The sequence below is a fragment of the Zeus faber genome, assembly GCF_960531495.2.
Source record: "Zeus faber genome assembly, chromosome: 11".
In the NCBI taxonomy this organism is placed as follows: domain Eukaryota; kingdom Metazoa; phylum Chordata; class Actinopteri; order Zeiformes; family Zeidae; genus Zeus; species Zeus faber.
The window spans coordinates 29,383,766-29,401,791 of record NC_137205.1 but is presented as its reverse complement, the minus strand read 5'-3'; the positions used below and the strand labels follow the sequence as shown (position 1 = coordinate 29,401,791).

At 52.7% G+C, this 18,026-nt stretch overlaps 1 protein-coding gene across 1 annotated transcript in view; it reads right to left on the bottom strand.

Moving 5' to 3' along the window:
* Positions 1-1,046: 1,046 nt before the first annotated feature.
* cep112 (centrosomal protein 112) overlaps positions 1,047-18,026 on the bottom strand; it is a gene marked incomplete at its 5' end in the record, with an annotated part of 140,662 nt that continues 123,682 nt past the window's right edge. The window contains 4 exons of the mRNA XM_080010122.1: positions 1,047-1,232; positions 2,113-2,177; positions 4,912-5,013; positions 11,639-11,728. Of these exons, the coding sequence (XP_079866248.1) occupies positions 1,229-1,232; positions 2,113-2,177; positions 4,912-5,013; positions 11,639-11,728 (261 nt within the window). The 3' untranslated portion in view covers positions 1,047-1,228. The remainder of the gene's footprint in view (positions 1,233-2,112; positions 2,178-4,911; positions 5,014-11,638; positions 11,729-18,026) is intronic.

Here is an 18,026-nt window from a genome sequence, read left to right as displayed (position 1 = left end):
AACACGGCACAGAGGCTTTGTGCTGAGACTCTAAAATTCCTGTTCCTCAGATGTCGGGCTGACAGTCGTCTCTCGTCTTTCTTCCTTTTTTGTTTTTCTCATCTCGCTCTCTGCCCGGGCGGCGGAATCGGCACATCAAATGCAACGCAGCGCCGGGGGTGTCGGGTTCCGCGGCGGTGGAGAGCAGAGCGGGTCACGGACGACGGAGACACGTGGACGGGCGCAAACTGCGCGCGTGGAAAGGGAAGCGGCGCCAACGCAAATACGTTGGGAGGCCCCTTTGAAATCCAATACGCTTTTGTGTGTATAATAATTCCTGCAAACTTTTTTTTTTTGCCAGGAAAAGAAAAAACAAAAGAAAAAAACCCAACAAAACAAAACAAAACAAAGGAGAATGTCCTCGTAGCCGTCGGTATTCCAGCCAAGGCATTCCTCACCTACCAGAAGTCTAAATATCAACAGGGGGGGAGGGGGCTCCCGGTCCACAGAGAGGTTATTACGCCGGTGAGGCCTCCGTGGACCCGGGGTCCGGGTTCGAGGCCGAAGCACCGGACCCGGCGACTTGGACGGCTTGTAGCGTTTGGCCCGAGGTTTAAACAATCTGCTCCCGGGGCCTCGTTATCTCAGGCCGCCACAAACCCCAGAACCGCTCTCTACGGTTCAAACGGGGGCTGGAATGGAAAGGCGGCGCTAAACAGCCGCAGGGATTCAAGGTCTTTGTCTTTGGAGTAGGGTTACGCCGCTAATCTTGCTGAACACGCATGTCGTGGTCAGCGTGGAAACGAGCGGCGATGGCATGACCTCTTCAAATGGACAGATCCAGTCATGGTGGTGGTGAAACGCGTGCCAGCATGAAACCAGCGTTGTGAAGAAATGCAAAAAATATTTTTTATTAAAAATGATGTTGACTCAAGTTAGTCTCAACACACACGGCATGGTGAAAGTAATTCAAAGCTGCAGGAAAAAAAAAAGAAAAACAAGAAGATATTTCAGGTCTGACGGAACCACAAAAACAAATGGAGTCCACACAGTTAATAAACGCAGTTTATAATTATCACCAAAAACATGACATAAGAAAAAAAAAACATGTAAAAACAGAGCATTAAATTAAAGGTGATCGATCCGATGGCGTGACAGGCGCCTAAAACCGCCCCGGTAACAGTCAGCGGTGCTCACATCTGAATGGGCGCGGTCGTCCCTCATCGGGCGGGGCGGCGTGGCTCCGAGGCTACCTGCAGTTTAGGAACAAACACATTCACCCCCCCATGAACGAGGCGCTGATACTGCACCGTGCCGCAGCACCGCCAATTCAAACGGTCAGTTGTGCGAGACAATAACTGAGTGGGATTAACGCGGAGGGGGCGTGTTGTGACGTGATCGGACCGGGACGCTTCATTTTTTTATTAGTATTATACCTGTATCAGGATCACAACGGGGAAAAATGAAATTTCTCTGCATTTTACATCCTAGTGATTTCTAGGAGCAGTGGGCTGCCATGTGGAGGCGGCCGGGGAGCAGTTAGGGGGTGAGGCGTCTTGCTCAAGGACACATCGGCACGCTAACCGGAGGGGCCGGGGATCGAACCGGCAACCTTCCGCTCACTAGACGACCCCCTGACCCTAACCCTAACCCTAACCCTAACCCTGAGCCCCCGCCCCCCTCACCACCGCGTACGGAGCCGCTGCCCTCCGTGCCGCCATCGCCGCTCCCGACAGGATGACGGATCGGATGCAAACCGCAGGTTCAGCACGAGCGACGGCGACGGCCGGAGAAGAGGTTTCCAACCAGCCCTGGTTTAAAACGTCTGCCCCGTCTTCTACGTCTTCTACGTCTGCCCCGTCTGCCCCGTCTGCCCCGTCTGCCCCGTCTCCCCCGTCTGCCCCGTCTGCCCCGTCTTCTACGTCTTCTACGTCTTCTACGTCTTCTACGTCCGCCGAGTAACACGTCGATGTATTCAGGGCATCTGGAGCGTGGCCTTCATGGAGAAGACGCCTCTGCCCCCCTCTCCCACACGGCGAGCGCGCTTACAAACCCCCGCACACGCCAACGCACACGTGCAGACACACAAACACCGCCTAATGACACGGGCACGCGCTGGGTTTTTCCACTGACCTGCTGCTGCGACAGGCGTCGAGGTCCTCCTGCAGCAGGGAGGCTCTCTTCTGGAGCAGGTGGACCTGGGAACAGACACATCGCAAACGTTTGTGCTCTGCGGCCTGGGGGCTCGTGCCAGACGGAGCCAAGCACCTCGCCAGGAGGCAGACGGCGGACGAAGGAGCCGACGTATATAAAAGAAAAAAAAAAGACGAAATGAGGATTTAAGACGCATCCTTATAGGGTCGTGGAAGCAGGATCGTATTTGGTTAATATTTGGCCTGTTCATTTATGTGCTGGTCTCCCCTCGATGATGTCATCAGCCTTCGCCAGGCGCAGGGCAGGTGAGCGCCGACCCTAAACGTCGACGGCCAAGAGTTGAAATTGTTATTTAACGTGTTTTGTTTTAGTTCCAGTTGTTTTCACGCGGCTCCACGGGAAGCTGCACCTCAATTCACTTTCTTTCTCTTTGGGCTGCACCGGCTTTTCCATGCCCGCTATTCAGTACAACCGTAACCCTAACGTGCAACTGCCTCAGCCTTCTAGATGAACCTGCCGCGACTCATGTCTTGGTGACACACACGGAGATGGATATTGGGGAGGAAGCCGTCGGAGCGGAGGTGGTGTTGCTACGAGGGTGTAGGGCGGCCTGCATTTTGGGTGGAGGGGGTTTGCAGGGCAGCACGCTGTGGAAGAAAGGCTTTGGTTGTTGGGAGGTCAGCACCGCAGGGGGCTGGGGGTCACCGTGGGTCAGGGCACACGGGGACAAGATTATGCGCCCAAAGGTTAGGACGCGGCGAGAGGACGCCGCGCTGAGACCGACCGCGTATTTGGCTACAAGGCACCAGTTTATTTATGAAGTGTCACTGGCCGTAGTGAAAATAAACCCCATCTACATTTACATGGCATCCCGGGCCTGGCGGAGTAATCACTGCTCGAAAAGAATCCGCATTGTTCTGAAACTACCGGCCTGGAGCCGGAGGCACATTCCTCTCTGTCGGGGAAACCTCAGGAAAGTTCTAGCGTTTCATTTGGCGCGTCGCAGCGGTGCGGAATATGCTGAACATCGCCGAAACGTGGTCAGATGCCTCCGGACAGAGAAAAAAAAAAAAAAAAAAGTCTCCCCACCTTCTCCCTTCTACATGCAAAAATAATGCGTTGTAATGTGCAAAAACCGAGACATTGTCAATGAGAGGGGAGGCCGTTCTGGTCACGAATTACATTGTATAAACATATCCGATCGCAGGGCTGCGGTCCGCGCTCGGAAAAGGGATATTGGTGCAGCTATTCCAAACAGGCGGCCGTTTCAGAAGAGCGCCCCCCCCCCCACCCCGAAAAATAAAATAAATAAAAAATAAGAGAAAACTTGTTGTGTATGGCCCGCCACTCTGGTCCCCGCAGACAAGGCTCTGTTGTTTACTCTGCCGAAGCCGAGGAACTGAAAGCTCAGCTGCGATCGGGACGTCGACAAAAAAAAAAGGGGGGGCCCGGCAAGACGGATGAGAGGCTCCGAGGCTGCCTGGCTGCACCAAGCGGCAGCAGGACGGACGCTCAGCATCATCATGTCCTACACATGATGGACGGAGAAAGAGGAGGAGGGGTCTTTAAAGAGGGGCGGCGGGGGTCCGACATGAGACCCGTTTTTGCAGGAAACCGGAATTCATCCACTGGATCCTATTTTCTTTTACTTAATTTATATTCCCTGATCAGTCCCACAACGGGGAAATTTGCAATTTCTCTGCATTTTACATCCTAGTGGTATCTAGGAGCAGTGGGCTGCCATGTAGAGGCGCCCGGGGAGCAGTGAGGGCATTAAGCGTCTTGCTCAAGGACACATCGGCACGCTGCCAGGAGGAGCCTGGGATCGAACCGGCAACCTTCCGCTCACTAGACGACCCCCGCGCCACCGCCTCCTGAGCCACTCGACCCATCCCGACTATCAGCAGCGCCGGGCAGCCGCGGCGGTTCTAAAGCCAGTGCCTTGGGCACGGCAACGGCAGAAGTGTGCGCACAACATCTACCTAGGCCTTTTGTTGCGGGAGGAAACCCACAGGAGCCCCCGCCCGGTCGTCCAAACCGACCCCGACTGGGATGGCATCCAGGGGCTTCTTGCTGGGAAGTAGCAGCGCAAACCACTGATGCAGCGTGCGGTTCCCCCCCTGCTCTGCTCCGGGTCTCCTCCAAACAAACGCGACAAACACCTCACGCAGAGCCACGCGGCAGCAAGCGCGACCAAGGTCTTTCGGGGCTTTCGTCAACTTGTAGCTGGAGAGAGACGGACGTGGGCACTGCCAGGACGAGTGGAACCCGCTTCGGTGAGGCTCGGGACGGTGGAGGTGCGCTGACTCCCGCCGTTCCAACCTTGCGGCGCGACGTGTTTTGAGAAGCTTTTGATTCATTGAAAAACAAAACATTTACACAGGCACGCTAAAAAAAACCAAGTCATGACCTCAAGACGGATGGAAATCATGAATCAGGCTTGAACATTCAGCAACATGTTTTCATTTGTCCGCAGTGACTCATGTTTTCGTGTTTTATCCGTAATGACTCATTCATCTCTGAGGGGGAGACCTTGCTCATGAGCCTACTAATGGGACGATTTGATTTGATTGGCTAAGAACGCTTAAAAAGCAGGAAGAAGCTCAACAATGCGTGTCACTCAGAGGTTGTGAACTTTGCCTCAACGATTAAATATATTGAAAGGAAGGAAAGTTTGTGCGTATTTGAGGGCCCAAAAGATTGAGGCCAAAACGCGGGGCAAACCCGTTCAAACATCCTAACCTCATCGACCCGCCGCTCCACGACCGGCGTCCTCACCTGGGCTTTGAGGGACGCGATGGTGTTCTCCAGCTCCTGCTGCAGCGCCGCGGGCATCAGGCCTCTAATCTTCACCTCACACTCCTGACGCACAGCGGTCACCTGGAAGGAGGGGGGGACGACAGGGCACGGAGGTCAGACCCGGCCGACGGCAACGCCGCGACACAACCTGACGGAGTGAACTCCGCTAATCTGCACCGTGCCGACGCCTTCCTAATCCACCTGCACAGACTAAGAGCGTGTGAAAACACAACTGCAATTTCACTTCGAGACATTTGCATAATCACGGCTGGATGCTAACTTTGAGGAGCGGCTGCCAAGTTGGAAACGGTGAGTTAGCCTTGGGCTACCAAGGGTTGACAAATGTTATTAATTTTATAAGTGAGCGATTATGATCCATTATAATTAAAACCCATATTTAAATATTAGGGGAGGAATATCAAGAAAGGGGAAACATATTAATAAACAGAAATGCATTTGTTTGTTATATTTAACCTGCCTTTTCAAAAGATTGTCTTTTACGGTCCTCGAGAACCAATCCATAAATCTTTCTCGCTTTTTGCATTTCTTTGGTACAGTTTGACCTACACTACGGAAAATGACGCACGGTGGGAACATCAATCGAGGCACAGCGCCGTGGACGCCCCCTTTTGTAACGACCCAGGCGTTGCAGACGTTGCTCCTCCTGCGGCCGCAGCGCCAGGCACCAGGACGAGGGCCTCACTCGGAGACGGCGGGGTCTCCCCTCTTTATTCTGGGCTCAGGGTATTCCCTCTCTGTTCGCGGCATCGTCACATCTCCGCAGGGGGTCCGCGGACCAGCCGGGCTCGCTGCGCCACAACTCCCCCTTCTGGAGGCCGGCGACCACGGCCGGAGCCCAAACAATGCATTTACGGGCTGCACACAGCTGGGTTTTAGCGGAGCCGGGACCACTGTGGAGGGCACGGCGCATGGAAGAGCGAGCGAGGTAGCAAACTCCACTGGGGAGGACCGGAGGAAGTCTGTCTGGGGCTAAATTACACTCCACTAAACCAAAGTCTGATTACACAAGTTGAAAAGGGTTTGGTTAGTGCAACCCCCTTTTTGCCCGCAAACGTGCACACACACACACACACACACACACACACACACACACACACACACACACACACATATATATATCACACACAGACACACAGACACAGACACACACACACACACACACACACACACACACACACACACTCTACATTTAGGGTACTGTAAAAGCGTTTACTGGGTTTTTGAAAAGAATTGCTGAACCAACTAATTCCGTTCTCGGGTGAATAGTCTAGCAGAGCTCCAGGAGTCCACGTGGGCCCTTCAAGCCAGGGAGCAACAATTTTGACCCACATACTTCGAGGTTCCAAGGTGTAACCAAGGGAGGGGCCCCCCCTGAACGCGCCGTTCACCCCGTCCGCCGCGGCGCCTTTGACGGGGGCCCCTGGTCCGGCCGACGTGGAGAAAACCCCAGCGACGCCCGAACGAGCACGGTGAGGGGGGGGGGTTAAACAGAGAAAAAAGGTTTTTCCTAAAATAATTTTCCTGTTGTGGTTTTAACTGATTGTTGGGCTCTGGCTAATTAATCTTCCTGACTACAATGGAAGGGAGTGGGAAGCACTTCAAAGCCGGCCCCAGTATAAATGATCCTAACACGGAGCGGTTCACTGTCTCGGCACAGTGTGCAGTAGATTAGGCTGCTACTGCTTTGCCAATTTCCGGGGCTCCCCACCCGCTGCCCCCCACCCGCCCCCCCCACTCCTCGTTTAAAACCGTCGGGCCAACAATGTCAGGGCAAAAGTCCATCAGCCTGCACAGAGATTTCTCTCCGCTCCGTGAGAAATGGATTCAAGCATAATTTGAGAGCGGACCGTCTCAGGGAAAAAAAAAAAAAAAAAAAAGTGGGAAACACAAAGAAAAGCCTTAATCAGCAGAGCAGAAGCTTTAATTTCAGCGTCCAGGAGTAAAAAAAAAAAAAAAAAAAAAAAAAAAAGAGAGGAGCTTAAGCCGTACGAGTGCAGATTTTCTAAATATCTGTCTCTATCTATAGCAGCTTTAGTAGTCATAACAAAACGGCTGGGCAAGACAAAACACCCTCCGCTACCTCAGACCAGAGCAACAAACAATGGTTAAATAAGCAACCCTCACCAACCGCTCTGGATTTAAGTCCAGATCCTTCGGGAGGCCAGGCTCGACCCTTCTCGCATTCCTGGTTCATGTATGGCGGAGTCGCCGCAGCAATAAGAGATCCGCTCTTGTCTAAATTACAAGCTCCCTTGCGGTGATCCCGTCTCCCCTTTCCGTCCCATACATTACAAGCGGGACGGCGGCTCCGGGGGAGCTGCAGCGAGGCCTGGACACTGTACGCACCGCGGAGAGGCTGATCCAACCCGACAAGCCTCGTATGTTTGCTTGAGTTACGACACGCCGAGGGTGAATCTCCCGTCCGTGTGTGTGTGTGTGTGTGTGTGGATATTAGGGGCCTCACTTCTCTTCCAGGGGGGGCCCCTACTGGTGATTTAATACGGCACAGCACAGTGGGGCCGTCGACTGGGCACGCAGCATAATGACTTGTGACCGTAGGTCGGACTACCTTCTCGTGCTTACAGGCGAGTTTTAGTTTTCACCACTTTGTTGATAACTGCCGATGCCCTCGTTGCAGGGGAGCGATCAGCTCGTACGTCCGTGCAACACTGAGACGCCAGAGATTGCGCAAAACTTTATAAAAATGATGTATTTCGTCGGGGTGAGGATACAACGGAGGGCAGAACCCGGGGCAGCGCAGAACCCGGGGCAGCGCAGAACATCTTGCGGCGTGTTGGAAAAATGATTTTGCTAAACGCCCTGTTTTCTAATAACCAACGAAGAGGAAAAAGTTCTTGGCCTCAAAGTGAATTTATCATCTTGTTCAGGGGTCGTTATTCATAAAAATTCCCATCCCGGCGTGTGCAGGGTGCCACGCAACGACGCACATTTGAGGTGAAGCTCGATCGCGAGTAAAAAAAAACAAAAAACAAAAAAAAACACCACGTCAGGGCGCTTTTCACGCAGGAAACAGGAAGTTGTGCACATTGGCGAGACGCCGGCGTTAAACAGCCTTTAGCCGTGTCCCTCAACGGTTAAAAAATAAAATAAAATAAAAATTTTAAAAAAGTAGAGCGCGAACACTCCGCAAACTCCCTAATGATGCCGCGCTCCTTCCCTGAGAAGAACAGACTCTCCACATCCGCCGTCTCTCCGCTTGTTCTGAGGCCGACTTCACATCTCGCGCTGTTTTTCTTTGCGCAAAACGCACACGTTTCCACGTCTCCACGTCGCCGCTTTAAAATCTTAGCGGCGGGCGGGGCGGGTGTTTATTTTTCTCTGACAGGTGGCAGGAGGGATGTGAAGGTGCCTGAAGTAAAAGACTCCTCACCATTAAAACAGATGTTGGGCGCATTTGAACGACGTCACCCATCAAAACCCCGGCAGCGAAGGTCTCGGTCACTGACAGACTCCAGATGAGTCTGAGCGAGAAGCAGAGAGCGAGGGAGGAGAGGGAGAGAGGAAGGAAGTGAGCTGCTATTTTCCAAAGCAACGCGACCATCTGAAGGGAGTTAAAGGACTTCAACTTACTGGAGAAGAAAGGGGGGGGGGGAGGAAAAAAACAAAACAAAAAAAACCCAAAACAAAACAGCAAAGGGATAGCATCTCCCCACTCCTCCTTAAAGGGAGACGGTGTTTGTTCCTGATGAAGCGTTTCCCCAGTATTAAACATTGAAAGGAGCAGCCGTCTTTTTCTCCCGCTAGTCATCTTAAAGTGACACCATTTCATCTATATATAGTCTTTAGATTGCGGTTCAGACTTCCCCATGTGTTGGGAGCTGTCGCAGGGTTTTTTTGACAGCTGCCAGCTGAAAGGAACAAGGCCTCCACACTTTGGATCTTCAAATGGAGATTGTCACGTCGATAGCAAGTTTGATGTATGCTAATGAGGTTGGGTGGTGTGTGTGCACGTGTATATATCTGGGGTAGGTCTGGGTGCGTGTGATGGGGGAATTGAGGGGTGGGGGCGGGTGGGGTGCGCTGCTGCCGGTTTGAGGAGGGGTAAGATGGCTGTTGGAACGACGTTGACACCGCCCCCCCCCGCCCCTTGTTCCGAAGTGACAAAAACCTTGTGGGGAATAAGGCGCTCCATCAAAAACAACCATTGTCACAAAGTTTGCGCCTCCACATCCACTGAGTTGGCATTCAGAGAGTTCCACCGAGGAGCGATTTGAATTCAAAAATGCTTCCCAGTGAAATGTGGAGAGAGAGAGAGAGAGAGAGAGAGAGAGAGAGAGAGAGAGAGGGAGGAAAAAAAATATAGATAAATCGCTTCGGCAAGAAGAGATTAGAAGTGGCAACAGATGTGGTGAGGATCTGAGCGGGGCGGGACGGATCGGCGGCGGCTGACGCTCTGTGCCCCCGACAGAACAATACACGGGAAAACGACGGCGCCCAAAGAAGTGAAGTTACGCTCCCCTGCATCCCTAACTAGGTGTGCCTCAGCACCCAGAGCGACGACGCCACGGAGTGATTCCTCTCCCTCTCTCTTTATTGTACCCGCCTTCCCGAGCCGCGCCGGGGATTCATCTGCGAAGCTCCGCCGTGCCCAGTGTGTCATTATGTATTTATACAAAGAAGCGCGCTCTTCAACTCTCTGCCCCCTCTTCAAGCCGAGTCGAACCGCGCGGCAAGGAGGAGCCGTCTGCCGGGGGCCGCCATTTTAGAGCCTGCGAGGGCCCTGGAAGAGTGAGGCGGAGCAACATCTGCGCAAAGTCTGGGCAGAGAGGCCGCGCCGCCAGGCGAGGGATCCCATTACAAAGACGCGTCTTGGCAGATAAACTGGGGCAATATCACCGCGAGCGGCGGGCGCGCACGCGCCACGGAGAGACGCACGCAGGTGATGACACAAACGCAGGCCTGCAGCTGAGCTCTGGCGAGGAGGGGACACACACACACACACACACACACACACACACACACACACACACCGGCACGCCACCGTAGGCTCACACACAGAACAGTTATTAAGAAATAAAACACGGGTTCAATCCGACATGTGCTTCTAAACTGGGGGATCGTTCAGGATACACGGTGTCGGCTGATCTGAGTCAGAGGACACGGGTTCAAGGCCCATGATGGAAGCCAAACGCGATGGAAATGCCAAAAACCTCAAGGCCCCGGTCACACCAGAAATGAGCTGTCGCACGCAATGGGGCTGAAGCTACGGAGCTGATTCGCCGACTAGCTGTTTTTGTTTTGTTCTTTCAGAGGTGCAGAGTTTAATAACAAGGTCATTCATATAATCCGAAATGAAACCAATATGAGAGCTCGCGCCGTTTTCCGTCTCTCCGACAGATCGCCTCTCCAGAGGTCAAAATGGCAAAAGCCGCTCTGGGCTTGGTCGACTCGACTTTGGTTTCCGTGTCTCGAACACGGTTGAGCAGAGGTTGAGCTTCCACTTCGTCGCTACGATTGAATCCTTTCACAGAAGCTGCTGGGACCACAGCGCTTATCCGGACAACATGGTAAAAGCTGACATTGAGCTGAGGGGCCGAAGTTCAAGGGCCTCTCTAACAACGTGCAGCGCCTCTGGGACGGGGTCAGGAACCATCGGCTCCCCCCGACCACTGAGCCCCCGCCCCTTCAGGTTTCTCATGGCCAGGCGGCGAGGTGTTGGACGTGTGTGTCAAGTGTGTCCAAGGGTCGGGGGGCGAGCAGAGGAGGAGGAAGGCCTCTCCACAGCGACGCCTCCTGTGACTGAGTGTGTGGAGTCATTAGTCATATTTTCACTGTGTGATGTCAAGGTCAATGCGAAGCCTGATTACAGGGCTTTTGGAGCACTGAGTATGCGTCGTTGTGTGTGTGTGTGTGTGTGTGTGTGTATGTGTGTGTGTGTGTGTGTGTGTGTGTGTGTGCAGAGGTTTCTCTCTGAACCAAGGCGGTGGTGGCATTCCTGGCCCCCGGCACTGGCTCTCTGAAGCCGGATCTTAAGGAATTTGGAAAATGTGCAAGGGGGCATATCGCCGACTCCAAACTGGAGAATGAGAGAGATTGGAGAGGGATGAGGGGAGCGATGAGGGGAGGGGAGGAGGGGGCCCTGTGCCTCATGCCGTTGTGGCCTCCTGCAGGTGGAGGCAGGGATGGAGAGCGAGGGGGTTGGTGGTATTCCGGTGATGGGAGGCCTGGGGAGGAAGGTGGGAAGCCTGCTTTGAAGTCGCCCTGAGCCAGCCGCGCGCACCACCAGAGAGCATGGGCGTTATGTTCCGCGTCGCCGTGGCGATATTCTCCTGCAGGACAGGGGGTGCTGTGCACAAACCAGCAGGAAACTGAAATAACTGCTGTGAACATTACGAAGGATCTGAATGACTAGAAAAGAGCAGTTACATTGAAATAGAAAGGGTTGAATGTAAATGTATTCACTGGTATTTTTTTAATATATAGTGAGTTTGTGAGTGTCGGTGTAAACACTACGAAGGAGTGCCCGCGCCATTGATGCCGTGGGCACCAAATGACACAACGGCCCCGGCGACTAAAGCAGGTTTAACAGCCCAGTGCATTTGATGCAGACAGAGCGTGAGAGAGAGAGAGAGAGAGAGACAGGTAGAGAGGGGGAGAGACCGTGAGACAGAGAGGGGTAGACAGGTAGAGAGAGGGAGAGCGTGAGAGAGAGGTATTGTGTTACCTGTTGCTGCATCTCCAGCTCTTTGTTCAGCATTTTTCTCTCTGAGGAGTGGAGCTGCCGCTGTAGAGTCCCAACATTCTCCTGCAGAGCCTGGGGTGGGGAGGGCGGGCGAGAGAGAGAGAGAGAGAGAGAGAGAGAGAGAGAGAGAGAGAGAGAGAGAGAGAGAGAGAGAGAGTGAACGTTAGTGGGCAGGTTGACAATAAAGTTATTTCTGTTAGCGTCTCTAAAGTGTGATGAGCATACGACAGGAGAGACGGACACAGACGTTGCATTGCAGTCAGGAAGAACAGGTTCACATTCACAGTAAAGGAGGAAGCAAAATGGAATCCATTGATTTTTGTTTCATATTCATCTTGGTGCAAGGAAACAGTATCATTTAAGGCCTGCATTATTTTGCTAAATTGATTGAAACATTTGCAACGACCCGCAGACACCCCGAAGGCGTCAGAGAGCGTGACTGACACAGCAACCACACGAGAGACAGACAGAGAGAGAGAGACAGATGCATGGAAGCCCTCGGAATGCACGAGACAGACGGCAGTGCAGAGGGAAAGCAGGGAGAGATGAAGCCTGTGATTAGCTGCTGTGTGTGTGTGTGTGTGTGTGTGTGTGTGTGTGTTAAAAGGCCAACAACAAAGCCGTGACAGTAATTACTGGGAAGCTGGCCTCATTAAGCCCAAACTCATCCATCCAGACAAGGACGCGTGGAGAAGAGAAAAAAGTGCCTCGCTCTGGGAATTAGCAAAACTGTCTGCTGACTTCTCTGCTGGGAAACATTTAGGGGTCGTTAGCACTTTGGCGACAAAAAGAGGCGATATTACCTACACATCATTAAGTGGATGTGAACACTTCTAACAGCAGCTTTCTTACACCACCACCACCACCACCACCAGGAAGTCAATGCGGAATTTAATATATTTTGCTTCACGCGATTCAGGCGACACAGAAAGAGATTGTTGTGAAGGAAAGAGCAGAAAGAAGGAGTTAGAAAATACGCCGCGAGAGGCGGAGAAAGGACGGGTGGTGGTGGTGGTGGTGGTGGGCTGTTTTTCTCTTTCTGCCTGTAACTGATAGCAGTGGAAAGAAAGGCGCAGTTCCTGCGTGCGACACAGAACCAGATGTTGAGAGGCGCACATGTGGACGCTCCGTCTCTGATTAGCGCGGCGCAACACACAGCCGGCGTTGCATTGGAGCGCACGCATTCACACGCACGCACGCACACACACAGCGTCCACCTCTACACACATGTAACTATAAACAAGAAAGCACAAAAACACACATAAACACCCACGCACACACAATCTCCAAAAGGCAGGCTGACGGTGGAGCAGCGGCGGCGTCTGAAGCCCTGCTTAGCGTCAGTGTTCCCGCCGTCTCTCCCCGGCGGTGTTGAGCGAGGAGGCCAGGTGTTGCCTCCTCGCTTCCAGGGCCAAAGGGAAACAAGGTGACCCACTCCGCCGGCGCAAATCACACGCGATTGCCCCGACTCCGGGGCTGAGATTCATTTCCTCGGCAGCGACGCAACCAAAATCTATAATACAACACAACAACCGGAGAGCGACGAATGTCCATTAGGGATGATGTCACGTGGATGTCACCAGCTTTGTCTGATGACTTTCACTGTCATGAAATGAAACAGTTTGCTGGATGTGAGCAGTGGATGTATGTTTGTCCGTGGTCATACTAAGTTAAATTAAAGCAGTTCGGGGACATACACTGCACAGTTCAGGGGACAGGAACGGAGCAGAGATGGACAGCTCTGCAGCCACTTCAACCCCCGCGGCCACGGAGGCACCAGGGGGCCGACCAGCGTTGATAACTGCGTTGGTTCGGCAAAATCCTGCCCACAGTCTTCTGATGTGCACCACGGGATCAACCCTCTCCTAAGCTCTGCTCGGTTTGGTCTTAACAGCGCCGGAGACAAATCTCGCTGATCCTCAGTCTTTCCTTGTCGGGCATGCCTCCTTTCCATCAAAGACTACCTCTACCATACAGTACGCCGCCGTTAAAGCCCCTTGCTGCGGATTTCATCATGCCGCTGTATTTGATGGAACGCAAAGGAATAAAGACGCGGAGGAGGCGCTACTGGCCGCGTCGACGCTGATGCTCTCGTGGGCGTTTGCATTGTTGTGTGAAAGGCGTATCACGGGCGGTAAGGGAGCGCGGGAGAAGATTTCCCCCAAAGTCCTCCTGCGTAGCCAGGGATCAACATGAGCTCTCAGGCTGTGACCTGTGACGAGTCCTGCTTAAGCTTTTATTTATTTAGCTTTATAATAATTTAATTATAACATGAATCACATTTGCACTCCTTTACTAAGACACCGGTATTCTGTTTACATTTAATTGGCGTCGTAAACGATCATTTGCGGTACTACACAGTAGACATCTACTCGCAGCCCGCCCACCCTCGGACCACGGAGCGGTGCAGGTATTTTCCGAATTCTTGCCATCAAATAATAATTAAGAACCTTTGAGGATCCCACTTGACTTCCCCACATTGTGACACAGCGTTGCTTGGCGAGGTCATTCTGGGAAGTGCAGCTGACTGGTGACGTGCTGGGCCCTTTCATGTGGCCTCCGAGTGTCATGGTTTCAAAACAAGACGTCAGCCGGGGAAGTTCACCGCTCGCCTCTGGTGAACAGAAAATTGATTGGTGGGATGACTCAGCCGATGATTAGAAGGACTGTGTGAATCACAGGAGCCTTGAACAGATTAAGGATTATGTGCTTTTGCTCCGACGACGCTGTCGGTCAAGTTCCAGATTTTTTGGGGTCGGACGTTGAGAGATAAGCGGAGACCAGCGTGATCATCCATTCTGGGATCAAAATCAATGGACCCAAAAACCGTTAAAACCAAACGGGACAATGGGCGTAAACATACGTCTGCCGGGAACATCCTTGGGCCCTTTTCTCACACGGCCCTCCGCTAAGGGCCAATGCAGTCCGACTGGATCATCCTGGACTTGTGGGCGCACGTTTTGAGCTTGTCCCCCACTCCACTCCTCTCTGGACTCAGTGGAGGGCCACGGCATTACCTGGCTGCTCGCTGCACGTGCTTCCTTACCGACGGGGTCCAGGCCATGGGACCGTCCCAGATACACCTGGACCTGGCCTGGTGTTTTGCTGTGGTCGAAGCGGTTCCCCACTTAAAGGGTCCCCCGGTTGTGATCCATCGCTATCTCAAGCAGCTATTCGCACGCACGCACGCACGCACGCACGCACGCACACACACACACACACACAGTGAGAACCTTACGTTGCTGCACCAGTGTCTTATAGATTAGCCTCTGTAGTCTTTAGATTTGGTCTCACTCTCTCTCCCCGGCTCCGCCCACACACCCCATCACAGCTGATCATCACCATCAAAGTCTGTGTGTGTGTGTGTGTTGAGGATTCCAGCAAAGTGTCTCCAGATGCTTTGGGTGATATGGACTTTATCAGCCTCTCAAGACTGTCGGGATCAAGGCCAGCAGGGCTGGGAAGGATGGGAGGGGCGCGGTTCTGACTTCTTGAGGGGCGGAGGGAGAGAGGAGAAGGAGTGGAGGGGAGGCGAGGTGGAGTTAAAAGGTGGAGGGAGGGGGAAAAGAGGGAAAGTAGAAGTGAGTGGAAAGCTGAAGAAGAAAGTGGAGAGGCAGGAGTAACAGAGGAGTGGAGGAGCAGAGTGTGAACACAGGGAGGGAGGCGGTGAGGAGCCGGGGGGGGCAGGGGGGAGATGAAAAGACGAAGGGTGGGTGGATGGGGGAGAGGCGGAGGGGGCATGCCTCTCCAGCACAGTCCTGCAGTTCAGCGCTGGAGGGCCCGTCTCACCTTTCCGTCAGCAGCCTCCCTCCGCCTTTCATACCAAACTCCGGCTCAAAGGACCAGCCCGACGCAAGGCGCGCGCACGGCGGGCAACAAACGGGGGCCGCTCAGAGCGATGCGCGCAGGTGGAGGCAGGCGGAGGCAGGCGGAGGCAGGCATTAATATTAACAGAGAAAGTTCTTAAGGAGAAGAGAGAGCCGCACTCAATCAAACGCGGACACCGTGCGGGTTTTCGCAATTTCGTCCGTGCGCACCCGCTCACACTAGCCCGCGGACGTGCGTCATGTTTCCTGGGTGGTCCTCCTGCAGTGGAGGTAAGACAAGCAGGTTTCCCCCCCGGGTGACGTAGATGAGAGAAGGGGGGAGGGCCGAGGGGGAGGAAGAATGGCGGTGGTAGGAGGGAAGAGAGAGGCCGGGGGCCCCTTTAAAACTTGCTGTTTTGTACGGAGCCCGTCCGCGGGGGCCCTCCCGTTCGCGGTTCTCTGGATTAAAGATATCGGCCAATGACAGCGAGGGCGACACCACTTCACACAGCGGCAATAACCTATCAATACACCGCCTCCAGCCGTCCGTCCTTCCGTCGGTTATTGCCGCTGTGTGAAGTGGTGTCGCCCTCGCTGTCATTAGCTGATATCTTTAATCCAGAGAACCGCGAACGGGAGGGCCCCCACGGACGGGCTCCGTACAAAACAGCAAGTTTTAAAGGGGCCCCGGCCTCTCTCTTCCCTCCTATCACCGCCATTCTTCCTCCCCCTCCGCCCTCGCCCCTTCTCTTCTCTAAGAACCGGTTTGCCTTCCCACTGGAAAAACTGACCCGGGCATCTACCGAACCGATATGCAGATTCCGGTGCCATTTAAATGCCTGAGCTGCCGATTGAAGTATTTGCCCTCTGGAGCACCAGAAATCGCATCTTCATAGTCATCGCAACAAGAACATGCGCAACAAACACATCGTAAAAGACTGAAACGCGATGAATAACAAAAATCATTTTATCTACACGCGACATGCATAGTAAGCTGGCGGAATTTAAATATTGACATTCATTCAACAGTTGACTTACTCCCCCCCAAGTCAGTCAAAAAACATTTTCCGCGTCTTGTCCTCACGCTTGGGAGGGGGGTAATATGTTCACTTGAGAGCTTCACGGGCCAGATTTTACGTCCATGAATCCACTGCCGCAGTTCCGCCTGCCACACACCACCCGAGTGGCTTTTTCAGGGCCCTCCGACACAAAAACATAGGCGACGGTGTTGAAACACACCAGTTTATTGTCGAGTGGGCTGGATGGAACAAGCTCCGAGCAGATGGAAACATGTCATGTCAAGGCCTCCTTCTCTGTGTGCGGGGGGATGGGTGATCTAAGCTTTGCTCGTTGATTGCTCTGACAAGCAACAGGCGTACAGCCACCCCTGATCCCGGCCACAATTACCTAGACCCAAGACCAGTGTGGCTGCTCAAGCCACACCACCCCCACACCACAGACAGGAGTAGGGGTGGAGAGGTATGGGGAAAATAGAGGAGGGTGATATAAGAGGGGGTTTGGGGGAGAGAAAGAGTCTTACTTTTCATACTGCTGTCTGTCTTTCTGTCCATTTGTAATAAAAAAAAAAAAAGGCCAAAAAAAACCCCCCAAACAAACCAAGAAAATATTTTTTGTTCCCAGCAAACCGTCCAGACAGCCCGTGGAACGCTATATCACTGAGAGAAGCATCCACCAAAGAGTTCACTGATGATTGGACTTGAAAGGGGACGATGTTGTGGGATGGCTCAACCGCCCGAGCTCTTTCAAACAGCAAATGGAGCTGTTATCTCCGGCTATTAACGTACGTGTGTAGGTTGGCAGAATCACTAAGACGTGTTCTCCTGCCCCGATGAAAGCGGTGGAGACAATCGCCGCAGCAAAGGCATGCTGCGACTCCGCCATGCCCACAGGGCGAAAACACACTGTGTCTCCATCTTGACAGAATGCTAAATAACTCTGGAAAGTGCCCCACATGCCTGCTTTGTGTGTGTGTCACTGTACTGAACATTATAACAGAAAGCAGTATATCAAAACGAACATGGTTTTTACGGCTGTATAATTGGGTTAAAACTGGCAGGCTCCATTATGCTGTAGCCCAATGTTTATCTTGACAATCCTGTCAAATAAAACAGAGCTACGGTTAAAAACTACGGCCCAATGTCCAGGTTCTCATGGGAAAGGCACTCATTACTGCAACCCAATGCAAGCTGCTGCAATTATAAGCACAAGCAATTGTGTGTGTATGTATATATATATATACACATACACACGCATATTTATATATATACTGTATATAAACACACTTAAGCTTAATTATAATACCCCCCCCTATTTTTTTTGCATGTTTTGAGGTACATCAAGACACCTTACATTGCAGAAATGAAACAAACAAAACAAACATATTCAATAAAGACTATTAAAAGCATTTGATTGGAGGGCGGGGGTGAGGGGTGGGGAAGGAGAGTCTAGGAGGTGAGCTTTGAAGGATAGCATGACCGGGGACCGGGCACAACAAACTGACTGACTTGTAAAACTAATAAGGTAATTTCAGCAAACTCGTGTCT